Raw genomic sequence first — 18898 nt, 5'->3', positions numbered from 1 at the left:
CACGCGCAAACAAAAAACGAATGCGTTTCTGTTTATGTTGGTGCGTTGGACTGTGATTTGTGTCCGTTTCGGTTTAAATGGATGCACCGAGCAGTGTGGTTGGCGCGTTCAAGTTGCTCTAAGTACTACTAAAATACAAAGTCATGGTGATAGGATACAAGCGACGTAGAGCTGTGCGACACGACTTTGTCACCGAGCAATCAAACTCTTTTTTCTATAGATGAGCAAAATAAAAAATTTGATCGAAGCTTATTTACAGTGAGGTGAGAGCTGGTGCTACTAGACACTTGGCAGGATCCACGTCTCGGTAAAAAAAATTAGGGGCGGTTTCAGTTACCGGAAAAGTTGGATCGGATCGCACGAGGCGATCAGGAGGCGACGAGGCCCTTGCGCGCCGCCGCTGACACCTCCGGTTCCCTCTCTCTCCATCGGCCGCTCCAGCGGCGGGAGGGAGGAGGAATCTCGGGTCTGTTCGCTAGGTGGGTGTGTGGTAGGGTTAGGGTTGAGGGAGACGTTACCGAGGCCGTCGCGGTGGTGTTGCGTCGGAATAAGTTTCTCCGGGCTCCGTTCGCGGTCAGGCGAGGCTTTTGCCTTCGTCTAGGAGCCAGCGAAGTTGAGGATCCCCGGATCTCGTTGAGGTCGCGGGCTTTGGTGGCTGGAGTCCATCGGCACTGGCCGTTTGGGTCCTCAGATGGGCGATGGATTCAGGGAGACGAAGACCCTTCTTCTTCCTTGTTGTTATGATTTGCTGCTGCTGTTCTTCTTCTTTCTATGTGCTGATGCTGGTGGGAGATCCTGCTTTGCCCGGGCGGATGGCCCGACCACGGTGTTGGACCGGTCGGATGACTCGAGTTCTCTTTCTTCCGGAAGGGACACTTCTCGCGGTACTCAAAGCCAAAGATGGCGACGGCTGTTGCAGGTGTGTTGGATTGATGTCCATGCCCTCTCAGTATTGATGTCAAGAAAGGAGGAAACAGCGTGGCGGCAATTGTACCGTGGTCGAAGATGATGACCTGTTTGCGACTGGTTGCATATCCTTCTGCTGCAGGGGTCTTCTCTCAAGATTCAGGGATGATGACACAGGGCTCCGAAGATCTTCTTGTGTTATGGTTGTTTTAGGGTATTTTAGGTGTTTATGTTTTTTTGTTTTTGCATTTCAGTATGCTTGTAAGGGTCACCTACTCTGTACTGATTCGTGATTTGAATAAACAATTTTTTTAAAAAAATGTACGCAGGATCCAGCCAAGGAAACACGTGCCCGCCGCGCTGGCGTGCACGTGTGAAGAGCGCGTACCCGCGTAGCGTAGAGTTGCCTTGCCCCAACGGTCGGTTCGGCAGATGCAGTCGGTTCGAATTTCGAAATAAATATCCCCTTCCTTCTTTCCTCCGCCTTCCCCCAAATCCATTCCCCTCCCTTTCCCGATCCGTCGCCCCCGCCGCCACCGCCGCCGCCGACATGGATTTGCCCAAGCGAGCTCTCCCCCAAGGTAAATAGCGATCCTCTCCTTGATTTCCCCCAATCTTTGTCTGCTGCTTCCTTAACAGATCCGTCCGTTCTTGTTTGTTCACGCGGCCAGGTTCCCCGCGACGAAGCCCCAGGGCCATGGAGGGCGACGAGAACGCGGCCCCGAGGCGCCCCGCCGCGGCGGGGCCCGCGTCCCCGCAGAGGAAGAAGGTTCTGGGGGTGCGGAACGGCGCCGGCCGCGGGCAGGAGGGCGCCGCGTCGGCCGCCAAGGCCGCCGCGCTCGCCACGCCGCCTCCCACCGGAGGGGGGGCGGGGACGTACGACCCCAAGACGAACTACACCACGCCGCGGCCCGACTTCCTGCGCTACGACCCCAAGCGGAGCCGCGAGATCATCCTCCGCCTGGGGCGCGAGGTGGAGGGCGGCGACAGCTCCAGCGCCACCTCGGGCACCGAGCTCTCCGAGGTGCTGTCTTCCGGCTCGTCGGCGGCGAGAGGGGGCGACTCCGAGTGCGACGACGCCGACGACGAGGAGGAGGTGGTGCCTGCGCAAGGACGGGGAGGCCGCTGGGCGCGGCGACTGCTGCTGCTGCTCGTGTCCTCGGCCTGCCTCTTGTGCTACATCTACTGTATGAGTTCCGCTCCCTTCCCTGCTACTACTTCAGAAGAACCCGTCAGTTTCGTCGGATTTAATGGGAGCATGTCTGATGTCGGTGTTCACGAGGTAGTTCCTCTGCCGGGGCCAATTCAGTATGAACATGAGGCAGATATAGGCCAATCTGTGGTCGGGGGCAGTGACGATGGCATCCCTTTGCACGGCCCAGGAGCTTCACCTAGCAATTTCATGGCAGTTGCAATGGTGGGAATGGCAGATGCCTGCCCTAATGTTGCCTTCGGAGAATTTACATGCCAAATCGGGGATGAGAGCAGCGAGATTTTGGATGTTCTGAATGAAGATTCTGGGATAGGCGAGCTGAAATCGGAAGCGAGCATGAGGCCACTCGAGAATGCTGAAGAAAGCAGTGAAGTTGTATGCTCAGGTGGAGATGTCACTGAAGTTCCCTTTGGTTCCACCCACAGCGATGATATGGATGAGAACAAGCTAGGATTAGTTCCTCAAGAGACAGGGGGAGATGAATCAAAACAATCCATGCCACAGTTGGTCACCATGGATGAAATTCTGGAATCAGAAAGCGTGAAGGTGGTGAGTGATGATAAGGGTTTGGAAACTGAGAGGTTGGATCAAGAAGAATTCGACTCGTTGGGGTATGAGAACACAGCTGAAGGTGCCAAGAAACTTGTTGATATGGTGAAAATCCTGTGGTCTGCAGTGGAACCACATTTGCTGAAGATGCTGGCATGCTTATCTGTTGCAGGCCTTGTGACTGTTATGATCAAGTATTCCCAAAGGTCTCGCAAGGTCAAGGTGCCCGTGTCACAACGTATGCCTTCAGTTCCACCCAGGCGAGTGCCAGTACTAGCTCCACATAATACTGTGCCACTGCCGGCGTTCCATTCAGAGCAACCTGTGCAACGGATTGTGCCCAAACAAGAGTCATCTGCCTGCTTGGAGCCTCCTATGCAATCCTTGTTGTCAGAGTCAGACCAATCTGTGTGCCTCAATGTTCCATCAAGTGGTCATAGGGATCATGATCAGAAAGTTCAGCAAGAGGATGGTGGTGGCGTTGAAAGGGCTTCAGATGGCAGTACTGTGGATCAGAAAGATACTGACAGATCAAAGCCACCAGTGGTTCAGTTGCTCGGAGAGTTCTCATTTGTCGATGCAGATAGCTCAAGACGGAGGTCTGCCAAAGACTCAATTCAGCATGGTGGAGACGTCACGGTTCAGGAATCCATGTCTTCGAGGAAGCGTGTAGTCAAGACGCAAAAGGATTCTGACAAAATGCAAACCCCTGGTCTTCAAGCAGCAAGAAAGAAGGTAAATTCTTGTTTCTTTTCCAGACATCTTTTGGCGTTGTATTTTTGTGTGCGAAGTGTGAGTGCGTCATATGAGATTATCCTGCCTTTTGAGGACATCTGTTGGCATTGCATTTTAGTTCCTTAGGAAGTGAGTTCTAGAATTATCTGAACTTACACCAAACAGGTATTTTGGCCCTGCAAATTAGACAGGTACACAAAAGTAGTTACTACCTTAGAACATTCACATTAGTGGCCACTATTATGATATATGTGAAATCATCATTGCTAGTCTTACTTAATAGTCTGATCCAGAACACCTTACATTGCACATTTGAAAATAAATTAAGTTAAATACATCTACGCACAGTGCTTCAGATTTATCTTATCATTACCATTATGCCCCAGGCATTAAGTTTGCTTTCAAGCTTTTATTCCCCACAGTGCTTCAAGCTTGCTATTAACTCGATGTGTTATTCTGTTTAACAGGAGACTGCAAGAGCAGAAGAAGAGAAGGTGGATGCTACACCGACTCCGCTGAGGCGTTCAAACCGTCTCCGTAAACTGGCTTCTCCTTGAGCCAAGGCAAACACGGTGCATTTTGCTGATGTCGGCTGCTGATTCTTCGTGTGGTGCTGGGAGCTGTAGGAGACATCACCTAGTTGTAACCCAACGATGCTAAGATTTGGTGCTGTAGCTGTAATAGGTTAACTAGTGTAAAAGGCTTGCAGTGTGTTTGGTTTCCCAGAAAACCTGTATAATCTGCATTTGACATTATTGTACTGTACTCGTTACCTGTCCCTAACGGTGAAACAGAGTGTTTTTTCTTTTGTTGACATGGGTAAAACAGAGATTGTTGGTGGTATTGGGCAAGTTAATCTCACCCACTCTATCGAATTAGTCATTATTCTCCTGATTAATCTCTGAATTATGTTGGCCCCCGGATTCAGAGGTGTCACAACTTAGTGTTGTATTACCTTCCTTCTCCAGTTCAGTTTCTTATAAAAGAAAACGATCCCAGTAAATTTAAGACTCTGGTTAACATTACAGGAAGGTTTAAATAGAAGGTTCAAATTTCTGAGAAAAGATTGGATAGTTTATCAGCCTAAATCATAAGCAACCCATCGACGTGGAACCAGTGGAAGGCTCATTCAGTCATTTGGCAGAAGGGAAATCCGAAGCGTCCCACCAACGCGACGCGGCACAACACCTCGCGTCCAGCGCACGCACCATTTGCTTTGCTGCACGGAACTTGAACTACAGAGCCCAAAACCAGACCCCTCGCCGTCGCAACCAAAACCCCCACCCCACCCGCCGACCAGAGCCAGGGCCCGCCATGGAGCTCGCGGAGGCCGCCTTCGCCATGCGCGTGCTCCGCCACCTCGCCTGCGCTGGTGGCACGGCGGCCGCATCGGGCGCCAACCTCGCAGTCTCCCCTCTCTCCATCCACGCCGCGCTGGCGCTGCTCGGCGCGGGCGCCCGGGGCGCCACGCTCGACCAGGTCGTCGCCTTCCTCGGCCCCGCGCACGCCGCGCTCGCGTCCCACGTCGCGCTGCGCCTCCTCTCCGACAGCCCCGGCGACGACGGCGGGCCCAGCGTGCGCTTCGCCAACGGCGTGTGGGTCGACGCCGCCATGCGCCTCAAGGTCGCCTACGCCGCCCTCGTCTCCCAGCACTACCGCGCCCAGGCACTCCCGGCGTCCTTCAAGGACATGGTGAGGCTGCCTGTACCCTCCCTCTGCAACATTTTTCCACGAAATTCGCCCCGGAATCTCGCAACGATCGGCTCACGATTCGCGTCCGTGTCTCGATGCAGCCAGAGGAGGCGAGAACCCAGATCAACCGGTGGTTCGAGAGCGCGACGGCGGGCCGGATCAAGGGCCTCCTGCCCCAGGGCTCCATCAACGGCGCGACGCTGGCCGTGCTCGGGAACGCGCTCTACTTCAAGGGCGCCTGGTGCCGCAAGTTCGACCCCCGGCTCACCCTCGACGACACCTTCCACCTCCCCGCCGGCGGCAGCGTCCGCGCGCCCTTCATGTCGAGCAGCGACCGCCAGCAGCACGTCGCCTGCCGCTCCGGCTACAAGGTGCTGAGGCTGCCGTACGCGCGCGGCCGCGAGCGGCGGTACTTCTCCATGTACATCTACCTCCCCGACGAGCGGGACGGACTGCAGAGCCTGCTGCACAGGCTGGGGTCCGACCCGGCGCTGCTGGAGAGCTCCACGACGCTGACGGCCCAGGTCCCGGTCGGCGCCTTCAAGGTGCCCAGGTTCACCATCTCGTGCAAGACGGACGCGACCGAGCTGCTGCAGGACCTCGGCCTGCGCCTGCCGTTCGCGCCCCTCGCCGCCGACTTCTCCGAGATGCTGGATTCGGCGGCGCCGCTCGTCGTGTCGGCTGTCTTCCACCAGTCCTTCGTCGAGGTGAACGAGGAAGGGACGGAGGCGGCCGCGGCGAGTGCCGTTGTTGCGTCCTTTGGCGCCGCGGCGGTGAGGACGCCGGTTCAGGTTGTGGACTTCGTGGCCGACCACCCGTTCGTGTTCTTGATCAAGGAGGAGCTCAGCGGCGTCGTGGTTTTCGCCGGGCAAGTGATCAATCCGTTGGTTCCATGAATCTGGCTGTGCAGACACAAAACAAAGTATCTTTTAACTTTTGGGGCTTTCAGGATGTTATTTTGTGTAATGTGTAGTGTCCTTTTTCTTCTTTTAGTGAACTTTTCTGCCTGTTGATACATTACTTGCCTTTTCAAAGATGTGTCCAGTACTCCAATATGATTGGAGGGAATACCATCTTTGCTATGTGGATCCAAGATACACTTCGAAAGGGACACCAGAAATGAAGGAGACATAAAACCTATGTGCAACAGAAAGTTTCACACTTGCCAGCAATCGAAAATGGTACACAGACCTGAAAACACACATGTCAAAAACAACGGCATCAGACGCATATAAACAGTAAACATTGAGCTGCAGTTTTTTAATGGTTTCAGGAGGACGAGATATCTCAGCATGAAGTTACTACTGAACATAAAATTTGAATACCAGGAGCTTCCTGGGTCATAAAGAGAACTCTAGAATCTAAAGTAGACCCTGTCATCGTGCAGTTCAGATTTAGCAATTCAGTTGCTAAACATAGATTGTAGGACTGGAGTGCTACAACGCATGGGAAGAATGCTTATTTTCAAAAGGGCTAACATTCTAATGTAGAAAAAACAAAAGGAATCACAGCGCCATACTAATAGACGCAAGAACTGTTTACTGTGCGCAAAGCCAGCAGCGACAAGGATTATTACATACACGTTCTACAATCAAGGTTTACGATTTACATACACGACAAACTATATCAAGACACTTCAGTGGTTGTTTCCTTTGGCAGAACCACAGCGATTAGACACTCAGTCGGTTGAGGCGGAAGGCCTAGCAGTCCAAACACCTCGGATGTGGGAGGAAGAATAAATAGCAGCCTCGACCCCATGGGCTTCACAGGAGCAATCTTTATGACCCCGGCGTACTTGTTCAGCTTCAGATAGGAGATGAAATCCCGGAACTGCGAGATGCAAAAGGTAATTATGCTTAGACAACTACTTTATCATGAAGTTTCAAAAGAAGCAATCTCTGACTATTACATTCTGAAAGTTGAATTCACAAGTTTTGAACTTGTAAATCCACTAAAGCACACACATGATCTGCAAATTCATAAGTTTTCAACTTGTAAAGCCACTCAAGCCCTTAGATGACATCTCAGAATTCTTAGGTGATGAGCTGCAATTAATACGACAATATGCTGCTGTTATTCTGCATACTGCAGCTTATGCAGGCCAGCAGGTCTACATCTCTTCAACGTTCATTATTTGAAATTAACTCAACTCCAGAGAAAAGGTAAAACCTAAATCTACACGTCTGAGGGCAAAACAGAGGCAGACCAGAGTTGCTTAAAGTTCTCTTTGGTGTTTATAAACAGTAAAACTTGCACAAGATCATAACATCTATGACTCAAGATTAGAAGTCATGTAGTCGTAAATATCAAACCCCAAAATGTGTGTCAGGAAAGAAACTACACCTATTGCCTGACTGGTGCCTGAACAGTATGGAATTATCATCCCTGTCTGATGATATCTACAGCTAAATGACACAATTTTGGCTTCTGGCAAGATGATAACTCTCTGGCTGCTCAACCACAGCTCCTAAAATGACAGGTATCGATCAAGTCATATACACATTTCCACCAAAGTTCCCCCTGGATAAAAGTGCCAGTATGGATCATACAGTCACTAAAGCAATATGCAAAATCCAGCATAACAGACTGATAGCTACCCCCATTTAGTGCAATCAAATAAGTCTTGAGCCTGTCGCGTTAATACATATACTTTTAAACAGCTGTGTTATCCAAAACTGCCTCGAACAAGAGGGTAAATTCCAGGTGGTACATGAATACTTCCAGGTCATTTGCGAGAGTAAATACAGCAGCAAAAGTAGACAGGATACATTTCATCAAACCAATCTCTCTAGTCTAAATTCAATTTCCGCCTCAAGTAACTATCATGTCAGTTCATCTCAACCTGGGAGACCACACTAAAAATTCTAGGTATTCCTATCTCTTTTATACTTGGGGGAATTCACAAGTATTTAGTTTCCATAATAAATCAATTACAGAAAGTGACAATAATTCCATCTGCTGTCTGTTTAGGTAATTATATTTTTTAATAGGTTATTATGTTCAGTACATGATTGATGTAGACGCATATATACGATAAGTAAAATGGTTTGAAAAGTAAAGGGATTGAATCACATAGCAGTTGATTTTGATCATACCCCTTTCTGATCACCATTCGAACAAGGCAACAACCGACAGACTTCTTTCTGCAAAATGAAAAATAGAAGTTAATATTCTTTTATGCAAATTGAAGAGTAAAAGGTGATCATCTTTTCTCTCTGCAACACACTATTTGAGCTCCTTAGCATCCTTAAAACATCTATATTTAGTCAGAGAAACCATACAAGAGTTAAATGCCAGTATGGGTATGGGTTGAAGGCGATACAGCCATAAAGTATTGTTTACAAAATACATGTTGACTGCAGCCACAGCACTTAAGCAATTAAGATATGGCGTAAAAAATATGTCGCCAGCCATATCACCTTTAGACATCAAAACATAACCAGCACACTCTCTACAACTTGACTAGCACTATTGCCTACGATCAGCTGTCAACCTTCTGCTCAAAGCCTAATCACCTTGTTTTTAGTAGCAATAGCATATCCATTTATCATGATTCCCCACTTTAATCACCACCACTGTGAACTGAGTGAGACATCAAAATATGCTATTTGTGGCTTCAAGTGTCACTGGTGAATGGCAATCACGCATCATTGACTGAATCAGCTATGAACTAAACTTGCAAGATATGGAACGTACTGACAACTATAACATTGCATTGATCCAAAGATATCAAAATCCTTGCAAACATCACAACTATTGGTCACACGGCCCTCGTCAAGTCAGTTATCTCCTCCCAACCGGTGTACTCCATCACGCCTCTCATCGTGCCACCAAGCACACTTGATAACCTAAACAAGATTGAAAGAGCTTTTCTTTGGTCCGGTATGGACAAGATGACGGGCACCAAATGCAAGGTCAATTGGGAAACGGTTTTTAGACCGAAGGTGTATGGTGGCCTAGGGGTGCTTAATACCGACAAGTTTGCACGTGCTTTGCGGCTAAGATGGCTTTGTATGAGTGGAAGGAACCGCGCAAATTATGGGTAGGATTTGGCAACCCTTGCACGGAGGATGATCTCAATTTCTTCTATGCCTCGGCTACCATCACCGTGGGGGACGACGCCAAAACAAGATTGAAAGAGCTTTTCTTTGGTCCGGTACAGACAAGACGACGGGCGCCAAATGCAAGGTCAGTTGGGAAACGGTTTGTACACCAAAGGAGTATGGTGTCCTAGGGTGCTTAATACCGACAAGTTTGCACGTGCTTTACGGCTAAGATGGCTTTGGTATGAGTGGAAGGAACCCCGCAAATTATGGGTAGGATTTGGCAACCCTTGCACGGAGGATGATCTCAACTTCTTCTATGCCTCGGCTACCATCACCATGGGGGACGACGCCAAAACACCGTTTTGGGACTTCCCTTGGCTTCTTGGGCACAAGCCCAAGGATATTGCACCACTAAATTTTTAGGCCTTGAGGAGAAAGAACTAGAAGGTTAGGGAGGCTCTCAAGGGGAATGCATGGATCTTCAAAATCAACTACAACACCGTCGTCTCCGGTGAACACATTCGGACATTTTCACTCTTTGGATGCTTGTAAATGGTTTCCATCTTGATGAGCACCTCGAGGATGATATTGTTTGGAAGCACTCGAATGACGGGATCTACACGGCGGCCACCGTGTATAAGGCCCAATTCCTTGGATTAACTCTTCCCCCATGGACCGCATGGTTTGGAAAGTTTGGGCTCCCCCCAAGGTCAATTTTTTTGCATGGTTGGCTCTTCAAGATAGGATTTGGACCGCCGATCGCCTGGAGAGACGGGGTTGGGCAAATTGTGGCCTTTGCCCTCTCTGCAGAAGGGGCAACAAACGGGTGCACACCTCTTCTTTAAGTGCCGCTACACGCTTAGGCTTTGGAGGTCAATAATCGCCAAGCTTGGCCTTGCACACATGGACACCGCCGATTGGCACCTTGCCGATTCCGTCCACAAATGGAGGACAAGAGAACCGGCAACCATGTCACCAACCGGAGCACTATGACCTCACTCACCATGCTTGTTACTTGGACCATTTGGAATGAGAGAAATGCTAGGGTGTTCCCGTCACAAGTGCGCGCCACCGCCTATCCTTCTTAACATCATCTTGGAGGAGGCAAAGCTTTGGATTACCGCGGGAGCTAAAAGACTAAGGCTTATAATTTTGCGTGAGTAATTGTCATGCCGTGTATGTGGGTGATTTGTAAAACTCTAAACTCTATTCCCTCCTTATTTAATAGATGAAGGAAATCTTTTGCCTCCATTTCGGAAAAAAATCCTTGTATTCAAGCATAAAGTCTTGTAGCCCAACGCGCATTGTAGATGATCCGGTGGTCTCTTTCAGTGCATCAAGTAAAGACATATATGCACGCTAGAGTTTGTAGGAGTTGCATTGTCGGCAGTGCCTCCTGTTGCACCACAACAGACAGTCTAGCGCACATGTAAGACTCATAGCACAGAAGAGATCAAGGTGCACCGGCTCTGTGGTCCTCATGGTTTTACAGTATAAACACATAACCTTTCCTTTTAGCTCCTGGATATTCTCATTCCTTTTCTGCTTGGCCTGTTCCTTGTATGCAAGCAACTTAACCTTTCCAATTTTGTCTCCTGGATAGATAGTTGGATACAAACCTGAAAGTAAACATGCCAAACTTTTCATGGCCTAATTCAACAGGATATGCAAGCATGCTTGATATGCATAACTTGCTGGACTCCTTTCCTTAAAGGACAGTAGATGGCAAACTCAGACAAAAATTTGCAATTGTGTGAGCCCTGAATCTCTCCCGCAGAATTGGGCATCTCTCAAGTTTTGGACCCTGTCCATTTATAGGCCTCTCTTCCAAGGGAACATAATCAAAGCTCAATCCAAGTTCCCTTGTTTTGTTCAAAAAATCAGACCAGTCCGGTTGTCTGACCGGAAATAATGGGAACCAGCGACCTGTCTGGTTTCATAGGACTAAAAGAATGTTTTAGAAGAAAATACGAAAAAATATTAAAATGAGTTGTTTCATGTGGGGATCGAACACCATGGTGGCTTCGTTTTGTGATATATTGGTGGGCTAAGCCCTTTATTATGTGTATCCATGGGATCTGAGGTCCTATTTTCTCATGTAAGCTTAAATATTAATTAAATATGACTGTTTTTTGCCGCCATTGAACCGGACGAACCAGTGAACCAGTCGCTCGACCGGTTCACTAACCATCTGGATTTTGAAACTATGGTTTTGGTGCATGAAATTATCTTTCCAATTTGTCCTATTCTGTCTTAGCTGTCAAATGCACCGAATAAAACCCATACTTCCTTTAATGGTTTTGGTTTTCTTCCTTAAAAGTTGCTCGAGTCCTCGACTATCTCCTGGATCGATTAAGAATCTATGTGCACCTGGGTGTGATTGATTCTTGCAGCCTGCCACACATGAATCTTGCTCCAATTCTTCTTGTCAACATTGCTTTCTTTCCTTCCTCAGCAACTCGCCCTCCTTGCTAGCTTCCTTCCTGACCTGCACCACACGACGCCTGCACATCCCCATTGCTTGCAATCACGTGCTTCAGCTGCTACCACAACTTGATGCTTCGCCTTCACTACTGAAACGGGTCCCTCCGCTGTGTGGCTGCACTGGCTTTGCATCTTGTTGGTCCTCCTTTCTTGGCTGTGTCTGTTGCACCTCTGCTGCTTCTTGCGATGACTCTGCTGCTGCTTCTTGCGACCGTGCTGCTGCCACCGCTGCATCATGTTTTGTCACCACCATTGACTCTGCAATGTCTAATGCCAGATGATATAGGGAATGACTCGGTACCAGGATATTGCAATCCTGTAAATTCGTGAAAGCTCATGCTGCATCATGGTCTAAACCATATATTCAACGAAGACCACGATCCATGCCCTTGCTAGAAAATTTCTGATCGCCTCCACTACTCCATAAGGATCAAAGACCTGATGAAGCACACTGTCAGCGGTAAGGTAGAGACATGAAGGATCCTTCACGATATCGTCTTGGCAGCAAAAACCATGGTGGTCTGGTCGGCTATGATACCAAATGTTGTGAACCTAGATCCACAACAGGATAACTACTGTGCTGAATACCAGGCGACGTGGCTGCAAGGGATTGGGTAGACATAGGTTGAGACTAGAGAATAACGGGAAGATCAGATTGATTGCTCTTGCTTGATTGCAAAGCAGATACACTCCATCCTTATATATTATAATGGATGCTCGGGTCTCTGACCTCTCCTAGTATGATTGGACTTATTAGCTCTTTCCTAATGCAATTGGACGCTTTCATAATGCTACGCTTTCCCAATGACTTTCATTCTTCTCTCACATGGACTCCTCCCATGCTGCTGCCCCTGCCTTGATACAGTGGACCCATGTTTTTCAGACAATCGGTGGAATGATCAGTTTCTGACAGAGACCGACATGCACGGGGCCTACATCTGTTGGGGCAATAAACGCCTGCCCCCTCCCACCTCCTACCTTTGTATCCAGAAGTGGCGCTGTTGTCGAGGACAAGGATAGCAAGAAATTTAAAGAACTGTCGAACTCAACTTCCTAAATGTTATTTTTTCACAATTCGTCAACTTCCAGAGGTCTGGATTCAAAACTTTCAACATTGAATCAAACGAATGAACACGTATTCTCAATTAGATGAGAACCAACTTTCATTCGGATGAGCCAACTTTCAGTTCATTACATGCCAACTTTGTAATCAAAACAATTCAGGCTTTCAAAATCTACAAAATCAACTTTCAGCCCAAACAACTGGAGCTTTAACATTATAGAACTTTGCCATGAATAAAACAAAACTGGCATACAAAAATACTAAGAAACAGACATTCCCACACCTTATACGGAGCCGAAAGCAAGAAAAGAAAGACAGCGATGAAGACAAGTGAGGCACCTACAGCAGCGGAGTGTGGGGCCAGAGGAGGTGGAAGCCAGCAGCACTGAGGAGGTGCCCGACGGCAACGCAAGATCCTCGCTAAACCTAGAGTATCGGCAGACGTTGAGGGACATAGCACCGCCACCAAAGGAGTCAAACTCCGGCAATTTACAAAATAGTAGAAAACTGAAGAACAAGGAAGAAAAGAGGAGGTTGGGAAACATAAGGGAGAAACTGACCAAGGAATAGAAGAAATGAGAAAAGGTGGGCCTTCACGGTATAAAGAACAAGTCATTTGTTGGGAACATCGCCCATCAAATAGTGCTTTCGTATCTTCCAGGTAACAGACCCAAACAAAGAATGTTCTATTGGCGCAGTGTCACAGTTTATATGTAAGTTTGCAGATTAAAAGCATATTTAGTGAAAACATGGCAATTAGTCAGAAAAGATGATGTGTTATGTACAAGAAAATGACACCCTTTATCACTGCGACAACTTAAGAATCTTAAAAATTTAAAGTACAAGTAGGTTAGATATATTTCTGAGTACATGACCTCAGAATCTTACTTTATTAGGTGGAGCATTGGAGATGATTGTCTTTGCGTGCTGGAAAGCTGTGCGCTTTAGAACATCTAATCTTGAGGGCCATCTGAAATGTGCAAACAAGGTTAACATATAATGTAACAAATTAGCAATGCGCAAATAAGAGTAAATTTATGTGAGCCTTACTCTGCTGGTTCAGAAACAGTACTTTCGTATCTACAGGCATCCAACTCTATTCTACTTGCATAGATTGTGCAGTAGTGTATGCCGCTTTTTGTAAGAGAACCCTGCCATTGAGGATGAGGGGATGGCTTCTGTGAATTACAAGGATCAGTTGAAGGTTGTGCCGGAGGAGAACTTGGGGGCGGTGGAACAGAAGGTGGCTCGGAAACAGGTAATGGTGGTGGAGATAGTGGTGGAGGTGGCATATCTAGAGGTGTAAATGGTGAGGGAGCTACATTTGGTATAGGTGGTGGCATTTTCTCTGAATGCTGTGCTGAGCTTCCAGGAAGCTGTGTAAGAGGGGTGACACAAGACGGTATGAAAGGAGGAGGAGCAGATGGAATACGGAAGCTACTTCCGGGCATCATGCGAGGAGAAACACGGCCGAAGGGTGGATTTGGTGTAGTGTTTTCCCATGGACTGCCCGGACCAGGATATACAGGACGAACAAAAGAAGTTTGGATAGGAGGTGGTGGTGGTGGCATTACAGAAGAACGATGTGCGGAAACAGGTGGGCAGGGAGGCATTCCTTGTGGAGCCCTGTTTGACTCTAGATCCTTGTACTGCCATAATTGTTGTGTATTGGGAGGTGGTGGACCTGCACACCAAGCAACGGATTGTTACATTGGAACTATATTATGCACAAGCTTGCAAAGTTTATGTTTCGTTAAACAATACTGACCATATATTGGCCGATCCCCTTGTACTGTGTAACCTGTATGATAAGCTGAAACCCTTGGATTCCTGCATATGTTCCCATCACTGAAATAAGTATAATTGTCATGCAACATGGCAAACTTTCCCTTGTGGTGTGTAAACATCATAAATAATATACATAAATTGGTATTGGTAAGCAAGAAAATTATGTCTGCATGTTATATAAATTAAATAAGAGGGCACCGTGTTCTGATGCTTTCGAGGCACCATATATTTCTGATTTATTTAACATAAGAGGAAGGCATGGTAATGAGTGTTCAAGTATGTGTTTAAGTAAATCCTAGATGCAACTTCCGTGATCGCAATTGCAAGCTGGTATTAAGAATCATGAGTTGTGAATTATAATTTCCACTACTCATGTTTGTTTGTTTGTTGTTTCCATATGCACTGCATGATTGCAGTATGCCAATATCAGCTATAACCTATATGTATGTAGCATATTTTGAACATGTAACCAGATCCAATGATACAATACCCCAAGAGGCACGAGCATGTACTAGTGGTGGTAACACTTCAGAGTACCCCGCTACTCTCCTCATAGGATACTTATCAAAAGCTCAATTTTGTACTGGATCGGGAGCAGAGTGAATCTGATGTACTCTGTACTTAAGGACTGACAAATAAATAAATAGTGCATATGAAAAAACATAAGGCAGCAACAATATATGTGTAGTGCTAACAATAACATATGCCAACCGTAGTGCCACAAAACAAACCAATTTCCCATGTAACAATCACATTGACAAAAAAGAGGTAAAATCAAGAAGTATCTTCCATGGTATATTTAAATTCAAATGTTGCATCTTCATAAAATTCTAGTTAGACGACCAGAAATAGCATGCTAAAAATAGGCAGACAAAACATGCCCAGTTGCATATCTAAAGTTGACATGTTTATAAATATCATGGGATGGATGGTCCCACAATCACATTAATCTGACTGAGAAGTCGTCCAAAGAAGAGACATGGTCATAAAGCATGTTTTGGGATTTATGTTCTAATCAAATTAACCACCAGTGACTTCTATGCTTTGGTTTAGCTTGTCGATAACCACCCATGTGCGGGACATTATCTTACCTATTATGTTTCTGTTATGGTCTCGTAGTATGGTAGTTTATCTATTTAGAAAGTCTATGTGAACACCAAATAACAACAGGTCCAACCAAGAAACCATCCATGTAAGAACTAGAGAAAAGGTTAACCTGATCTCATGGTGACTGCTGCTGTCCGGAAGGTTCTGGGCTGGCATTCGAATAACAGGTGAAAATGTTTTGTCGTGAACAGCTCCTACGCTGCATGTCCTAGATTCAACACTAATCAACTTCAAGCCAAACCTTGCACCATGCATCTGCGACTTTGCACAGGCAGCAGCACTGTGTGATTCATAATCTATCAAGCAGCTCCCATCAATCCGATTAAACTGCCACCTACTGACCTCACCAAATCGTGAGAAAGCATTGATAAATTCCGTCTCAGGGATTGACTTGTCCATGTTATGTACCAAAAGTTGATGAACAGATGTATTCTTATCCTGGGAACAAACATCTGAATGAGCTTGGCGCCTAATATGGGCTTTTGCAACAGCTGCATCAACTGATGTCTCAAATTCAAGAATGAAAGCATTTTCGCCGGAGATATCGATACAGCCACATGGCCTCTTCAGGCCTGCTGACTTCAATTCATCGAACACCTCATCTTTTTCTTTCTGATTCTTGACCTTACCAACATAAATATGGCAGCTTTCACCAACAGCTATACCACCAACAAATCCCTTGCTACCTATAAGTCTATCTAAATACCTTATTTGAAGATCACCACCCCAAATAGAGGAGCCCCGCATATATCCACATGCCCGAACAGCGTGCACTATGTTTCCATATTCAATCAAGGCAAATTCTTTGGAAGGATAAAATAAAAAGTTTGTTAATGGGCCAAACTCCTCGAATTTAGATCGAACTAGTGCCTCTGCAGCACTATTTCCCAGTGAACCAACCCAAAGTTCCTTTGAGACCGAAATTACATCGCTCGAGACAGAAGCAACATAAAGATCAGGTCTTGCACTCTTGCGGCCACCAGTTTTCGCATCTGCTTGCTTCTCAGTTTTCACATCATCTGTCTGCACAGACTTTAATACATGGGTATCAATATTGACAGTTTTTTCTCCTGCACTTTTGTCAGGCTTCTCCAGCACTGATGGTTCACAGTCCATGGAACTTTTATCCTCATCGAGTTCTGATAAAGAGCCCAAAACTTTTAAACAAGATGATACCTCTGAAAGCACAGTAGATCCACAGGAATCGCATAATTTTTTGTACCTCCGCAGTATCCAACCTCTCAAAGATGGATGTCTAGATATTGCCTGCGTGAATTAAAAAAAAAGGTCACTGCAACGTGAAGCAAAGCCAGAGGACAGGATTTTACCAGATAATTAAGTGGAAGATTGCAACGAAGACCCAAGAGATCACCAACTCATTATCTACTCCTAAGTGCCCGTGCACTTTTTCCTCCCCCCATATTTTCTTTTTTTTATTACAAAAAAGAAACCGTTCCATTAATACTTGTTCACAAGAGAATAGTGACTGTTGGAAGGGCAAAATCAGTTCATCCCTATCCACACAGAAACATGAACTAACCAAGGGTCTATGTCAACACCCAACCATAAAAAAAAGGGCAGGAAGTAACATAGGTACTCACACGGCCATTAGGAAATTGCGAGTTGCCGAGTCATAATTTTATAGTAACACTAGCTTAAGTCAACATAAATAATCAATCTCTAAAAGGCATGCATAATATATCCTTTTCCCATAGCAAATCTGGCTAATAAATTTCTGACTTAACCTTAAATGTCTGCAGACCATCATTATAAACAGGAAATGAAAAAACAGTGCTTGATTCAACTATCCATAACCAAACCAATGTAAAAGCCGAAGTAGATGGGTAACCAAATTAATCAGTTTCAAAATGTTCTCTGGAGTTACCATGGTACGCTACAACCCATTATTGTTTCTAAAGGGCAACCTGGTGCATGTAGCTCCTGCTTGCGCAGGGTCCAGGGAAGGGTCCGACCACTTTGGGTCTATAGTACGCAGCCTTTCCCTACATTTCTGTAAGAGGCTGTTTCCAGGACTTGGAACCCATGACCTCATGGTCACAAGGCAGCAGCTTTACCACTGCGCCAAGGCTCCCCTTCAAAACCCATTATTGTTTCTATTGTGCAAAATTCAAATGTACCAAGAAGGTGAAAATGCTTCATCAGACAAAAATGTACATACCATTGTGATGTAACACTCATTTGATTCTACCATAGACCTTCCTGAAACGCCAGACGCATCAGAAGAAGGCTTTGAATCAACAATCTCTTTGGTGCCAGACAGATCTATTTCCATCTCAGTACACTGCGAGGCCACATCAGCCTTATTGTCCAGAGCAAGATCTGAGATATCATTGCTCACATTACAGGTCAGCTGATTTAAAAAGTACAGTCCTCTTATACGGTCAGTTTCTGCAGAAGCAATCAACGCAAAACACGCTTCTAGTAGATTCTCTGGGGATAAAAGAAATATGCATAGCAAGGATTGTGCCCTCAGTTCAAACAAACAATCATGTGCCAGTTGGCTGTCATCCCCTGACTCCTGCTTTAAAATGTCTAATAACTCCATGGGGTCCTGAAGCTTTGAAAGTCTTCTGGAGCCTATATGATGGATATCCTTCCCATCAAATGTTGAAATGAAGAAAGTGAGGACAGTCATATAGACTGCGGAACAGATTCCTGTGATAACAGATGACTTGGGAGCTTCAAGAGATGCTGTGGCGCATATGTCAACTAAGCCAACAATACAAGCCCTAGCAGTCCGATATGCCACGCCATCTGCATCATCCCCTCTTGTTACAATGGCCAAGTTCCAATTGTACATCTTGATGGAGACTTTAGCTGCTGCCTCAAGTGCAGTAGGACAATACGAGGCATATTGAGGAATCAGCTTAGCTAAGATACGTTGTACACTTGTGCAACCTGTATGGATAGACGAGGAAAAGAATGAAAACAGTTTCTGAACATGGTAGGAGATAAGTGCTTTCACTATAAAGATTTCAGTCTTGTAACCAAGTACATATGCACTCTAAAATAAATTTTAATAATGTGAGAATACAGAGAGAGAGCTTGACAAAGGTTTGGCCTAAATAAAAAAGTAGAGCAACTTGGAAACAAGGTTAATACGATGCATATCTGCCCGTCCAAGCTCTCAGGGTGCCATAGATAAAACTGGTTACAAAAGAGTACTTAAACATGACGCTACCAAAAGAAAATTTGGGCATCTGCAATTAGGCTAGGAAATATTACTATTATGTTCTCCAGTCCCAAAGATATTACAGGTCCTGCTGGTTTCATTCTGGTTAATGGAACCGCGCG

At 46.2% G+C, this 18898-nt stretch overlaps 3 protein-coding genes across 6 annotated transcripts in view; 2 read left to right on the top strand and 1 right to left on the bottom strand.

The window, feature by feature from the left end:
- Positions 1-1388: 1388 nt before the first annotated feature.
- LOC119269110 lies at positions 1389-4232 on the top strand. Its single transcript, XM_037550868.1, has 3 exons — positions 1389-1487; positions 1578-3403; positions 3871-4232. Exons 1-3 carry the CDS (start codon positions 1457-1459, stop codon positions 3958-3960), a joined length of 1947 nt encoding a protein of 648 aa, XP_037406765.1. The 5' UTR covers positions 1389-1456; the 3' UTR covers positions 3961-4232.
- Positions 4233-4591: 359 nt separating this feature from the next.
- LOC119272083 (serpin-Z1-like) lies at positions 4592-6190 on the top strand. The gene is made up of 2 exons (XM_037553671.1): positions 4592-5095; positions 5197-6190. The coding sequence occupies exons 1-2, from the start codon at positions 4718-4720 to the stop codon at positions 5989-5991; spliced, it is 1173 nt and encodes a 390-aa protein (XP_037409568.1). The 5' UTR covers positions 4592-4717; the 3' UTR covers positions 5992-6190.
- Positions 6191-6460: 270 nt separating this feature from the next.
- LOC119269109 overlaps positions 6461-18898 on the bottom strand; it is a 14025-nt gene continuing 1587 nt past the window's right edge. Inside the window, exons 2-9 of one of the 4 annotated variants that reach the window (XR_005133463.1) lie at positions 17763-18502; positions 15693-16849; positions 14457-14536; positions 13739-14372; positions 13577-13658; positions 13032-13195; positions 8191-8238; positions 6839-6925 (exon numbers count right to left, since the gene is read on the bottom strand). Coding sequence is in view for 3 of the 4 variants with exons in the window: in XM_037550865.1 (XP_037406762.1) it covers positions 6722-6925; positions 8191-8238; positions 13577-13658; positions 13739-14372; positions 14457-14536; positions 15693-16849; positions 17763-18502 (2945 nt within the window). In the remaining variant the exon portion in view is untranslated. Of the gene's footprint in view, positions 6926-8190; positions 8239-13031; positions 13196-13576; positions 13659-13738; positions 14373-14456; positions 14537-15692; positions 16850-17762; positions 18503-18898 lie in introns of those variants that run through there. The other 3 variants (XM_037550865.1, XM_037550866.1, XM_037550867.1) reach the window with 3 other exon arrangements.

Source organism: Triticum dicoccoides, chromosome 3A (assembly GCF_002162155.2).
Source record: "Triticum dicoccoides isolate Atlit2015 ecotype Zavitan chromosome 3A, WEW_v2.0, whole genome shotgun sequence".
In the NCBI taxonomy this organism is placed as follows: Eukaryota; Viridiplantae; Streptophyta; class Magnoliopsida; order Poales; family Poaceae; genus Triticum; species Triticum dicoccoides.
This window is presented reverse-complemented; position numbering and strand designations above follow the sequence as displayed.

Excerpts from the sequence above, each read along its gene's own strand:
- LOC119272083 (XM_037553671.1), top strand. The coding sequence starts at position 4,718 with ATGGAGCTCGCGGAGGCCGCCTTCGCCATGCGCGTGCTCCGCCACCTC. Across the intron at positions 5,096-5,196 it reads CGGCGTCCTTCAAGGACATG|CCAGAGGAGGCGAGAACCCA; the intron begins GTGAGGCTGCCT and ends GTCTCGATGCAG.
- LOC119269110 (XM_037550868.1), top strand. The coding sequence starts at position 1,457 with ATGGATTTGCCCAAGCGAGCTCTCCCCCAAG. Across the intron at positions 1,488-1,577 it reads CAAGCGAGCTCTCCCCCAAG|GTTCCCCGCGACGAAGCCCC; the intron begins GTAAATAGCGAT and ends TCACGCGGCCAG. Across the intron at positions 3,404-3,870 it reads TTCAAGCAGCAAGAAAGAAG|GAGACTGCAAGAGCAGAAGA; the intron begins GTAAATTCTTGT and ends TCTGTTTAACAG.